Below are 2,725 nucleotides of genomic sequence, written 5' to 3'. Positions count from 1 at the left end.
CGAAACATAAACCTTCTGCTGCATCCTGGGTGAGTTTTTCATTGTGCCATAGCACCTTTGCAGAAAACAAATCCCAGCCACATCCATATCCTACTGCGTGCAGCTTAGCCCTTTTTTCCTATAGCTGGAACTGTACTCCTCTGGAAGGATGGCGTCCACCATGAATATGGACCAGCTTATATCATAGAATGGGCCTAGTGGCAGTACAAATGAAGCGGTCACCACTTGGTTACTTTCAAAAGAAGAGCAGCTCTGTAAATAAAGGAGCACTGGTCAGGAGCAGATATACAGTGTTTCAAGATACAGGGCATCTGCAAGGTAGAGATAAAATAGCCTCTTTTACATAAGTTACCCTGTGGTGATTATAAAGGAAAACCTTCCTAAGAGACATGTAGACTGACGTTTTTACTTCCCATTCTGCAATTGTTAGCTTCCTGGCTTGTCATGTTTGTCTTCTAGAATCAATAGCTTAGGTCTCTTACCCAAATGACTTCCCAGATGTGCATACTTGTGCCAGGTCAGAGACTAAAACCTTATTAGAAATTAAGAAGTTAAGTATGCCCACTTAGACTGGGCTAAATGCCTATACCAAATTCTCTTATTTTGTAACATGGAGAAACCCTTGAAATAACTTTAAGACCCCATTCACACTGAGCGATTTGTAGCGCGATTTCAGCTCAAAAAACGCTTAAACATCAGCTCAATGTAGCTTGTCCAATGCATTTCAATGGAGCTGTTCCCATCTCACAGCTCAATGTCGCTTATAGCTTGTAGCTCAAGCTTCTACATGACCTATTTTTCGGCGGATTTTGTGCGATTTGGCCCAATAAACTTAATTGGTGTAGCTCTATGGTCGCACAAATTTGCGCGCTACAGAAGTGTCAGTTTTCCACGGAAATATAAAGAAGGAACATAAGCAGGAAACAGGAAAAGCAATTATGTCATATCAAGACCACTTTTGATTGGATACAGCTCAATTTAGCAGCTACAAAGCCCATGCCAAAAGTAGCGCAACAATATGTGTACTGTAGCTCAATGTTTCTCAAAGTCGCTCAGCTCAAATCAGCGCTGAAAAGGCGCTTTTTCTGATGTAGCTCAGTGTGAATGGGGGGTCTGAAGGTCTCAGGGAATACCTGGTTACTCTATCTACAGCTCACAGGGCAGTAGCCTGGTGATCAGTGGGGAAAATGCCCCCTTACATTGGTGGTCAGTGGGGAGAATGCTCCTTACATTGCTGGGCAGTGGGGGAGAATGCCCCCCCCCCCTACATTGGTGGGTGGTCAGTGGGAAGAATGCTCCTTACATTGGTGGTCAATTAGAATAATACTCCTTACATTGGTGGTCAGTGGGAAGAATGCTCCCCTTACAATTAGCTAAAAAGTTAATTGGTGTCACTGGTTACATATCTAAAAGGAAGATATTGCTCAAGGAACCCCTAACAACCTCTGGAGGAACCTTAGGGTTCCATGGAACCCTGTTTGAGACAATAACTCCATTCTAGTTTGGCTTGCAATAAGCAATATAGCTACTTTCAGCTATGATCAGAGATACTATATAACACTTTATTCTTCATCAAACCTGTAGCTCCTCAACTACTAAAAGCTGGTAAGGGATACTGTATTTTTTTTTTTCAGTACATACCCATCGAACACATCTACTGGTTGAGCCAAATCTATCACTTCCATTACTTATCAGGTCAGGGACTAAAACCACTTCCTAGCCTTGTGCAAAAATCGTAGCCAACAATGTTAAAGGTGGATGTCAAAGCTGGGAATAGCGGATACATCTAGAGCACTTCCCAGGCACGCTGTCAGCAGTCTCTCTCTAGCTGTGGTTATTTCTGTGTGTATTAGGAGTCACTGGTTGGCTTACCTGGAGCTGAGAGTTGTATTCCGTTAGGTTGGTGTTGTAGGTCCAGCTGGCTTCCACGCTCTTGAAAAAGATCAGCTCCGCTGTGCTGTTGAAGTCGCCGACAAATCGCTGTGCCTCCGCTTCGGTTGTTCCATAGCTACCCGGCAGGTAGCTGCTGTCCAGGGCTAGAGTGCTACCCACAAGGAGCAGCCCTAGGAGGAGAGTCCAGACCATCTCAGCGCTCTGGCCACCAGGTGCTCCCCAGATTCACCTTCGTCCCTTTCCTCCTGTGGTGAGAGCAAGAGTCACGGTGCAAGGTCTTTATAGAAATATAAAAGAAGAAAGACAGCCCTCTTTGTGCTACCTCCTCATAGAGATAAGATACAGACTGTCCCTCTCCATGCTATAACCATGTCACAGATAGCAGGATTCCAAAGTCCTTCAAACATCTCATCCACCTTCTGACAGACGCTGCCTTCTCTCTTCTTCCTCACCACCACAACCAACAGCATCTTAACTCCTTCCCTGCAATCGCATGGTGTGCCGAGTAGAGAAGGCACTCGCTGTCTTCCAGCACTCAATGCACTTCCAGCATTGCCCTGTTTCACACGGCACTGTTAGTATATGCACTGCCCTTTTCCACATCCCCTCTGTCACTACGCTGCACTCTTCCATGCACTGTGTCCTTACAGACTGCAGACACAGCCTTGCACTTGCTGCACAGTTTTGTCACACTGCACATATTGCCCCCTACAGGAAACTGAATTGCATCAACTGCCCTTTCACAGTGCACAGCTAGTGTATTCAGAGTAATTTCCAAATGTACATGCTTTATTCTACATGCCTTCATGTTATTGTGCTGTAATGCACAGAT

General features: G+C 45.1%; 1 protein-coding gene across 5 annotated transcripts in view; it reads right to left on the bottom strand.

Moving 5' to 3' along the window:
• The window catches only part of ACE (angiotensin I converting enzyme), a 52,599-nt gene extending 50,175 nt beyond the window's left edge, over positions 1-2,424 (bottom strand). For 4 of the 5 annotated variants that reach the window (XM_018555199.1, XM_018555200.1, XM_018555201.1 and 1 more), the window contains exon 1: positions 1,873-2,424. In XM_018555199.1, the coding sequence (XP_018410701.1) occupies positions 1,873-2,085 (213 nt within the window). In that variant the 5' untranslated portion in view covers positions 2,086-2,424. The remainder of the gene's footprint in view (positions 1-1,872) is intronic. The other variant, XM_018555198.1, reaches the window with a different exon arrangement.
• Between the last annotated feature and the right edge of the window lie 301 nt (positions 2,425-2,725).

Source organism: Nanorana parkeri, unplaced genomic scaffold (genome assembly GCF_000935625.1).
Source record: "Nanorana parkeri isolate BGI_ZX_2015 unplaced genomic scaffold, ASM93562v1 scaffold187, whole genome shotgun sequence".
Classification (NCBI taxonomy): domain Eukaryota; kingdom Metazoa; phylum Chordata; class Amphibia; order Anura; family Dicroglossidae; genus Nanorana; species Nanorana parkeri.
Note: the sequence above shows the minus strand (reverse complement) of the source record. Positions and strands in the feature narration are given on the sequence as shown.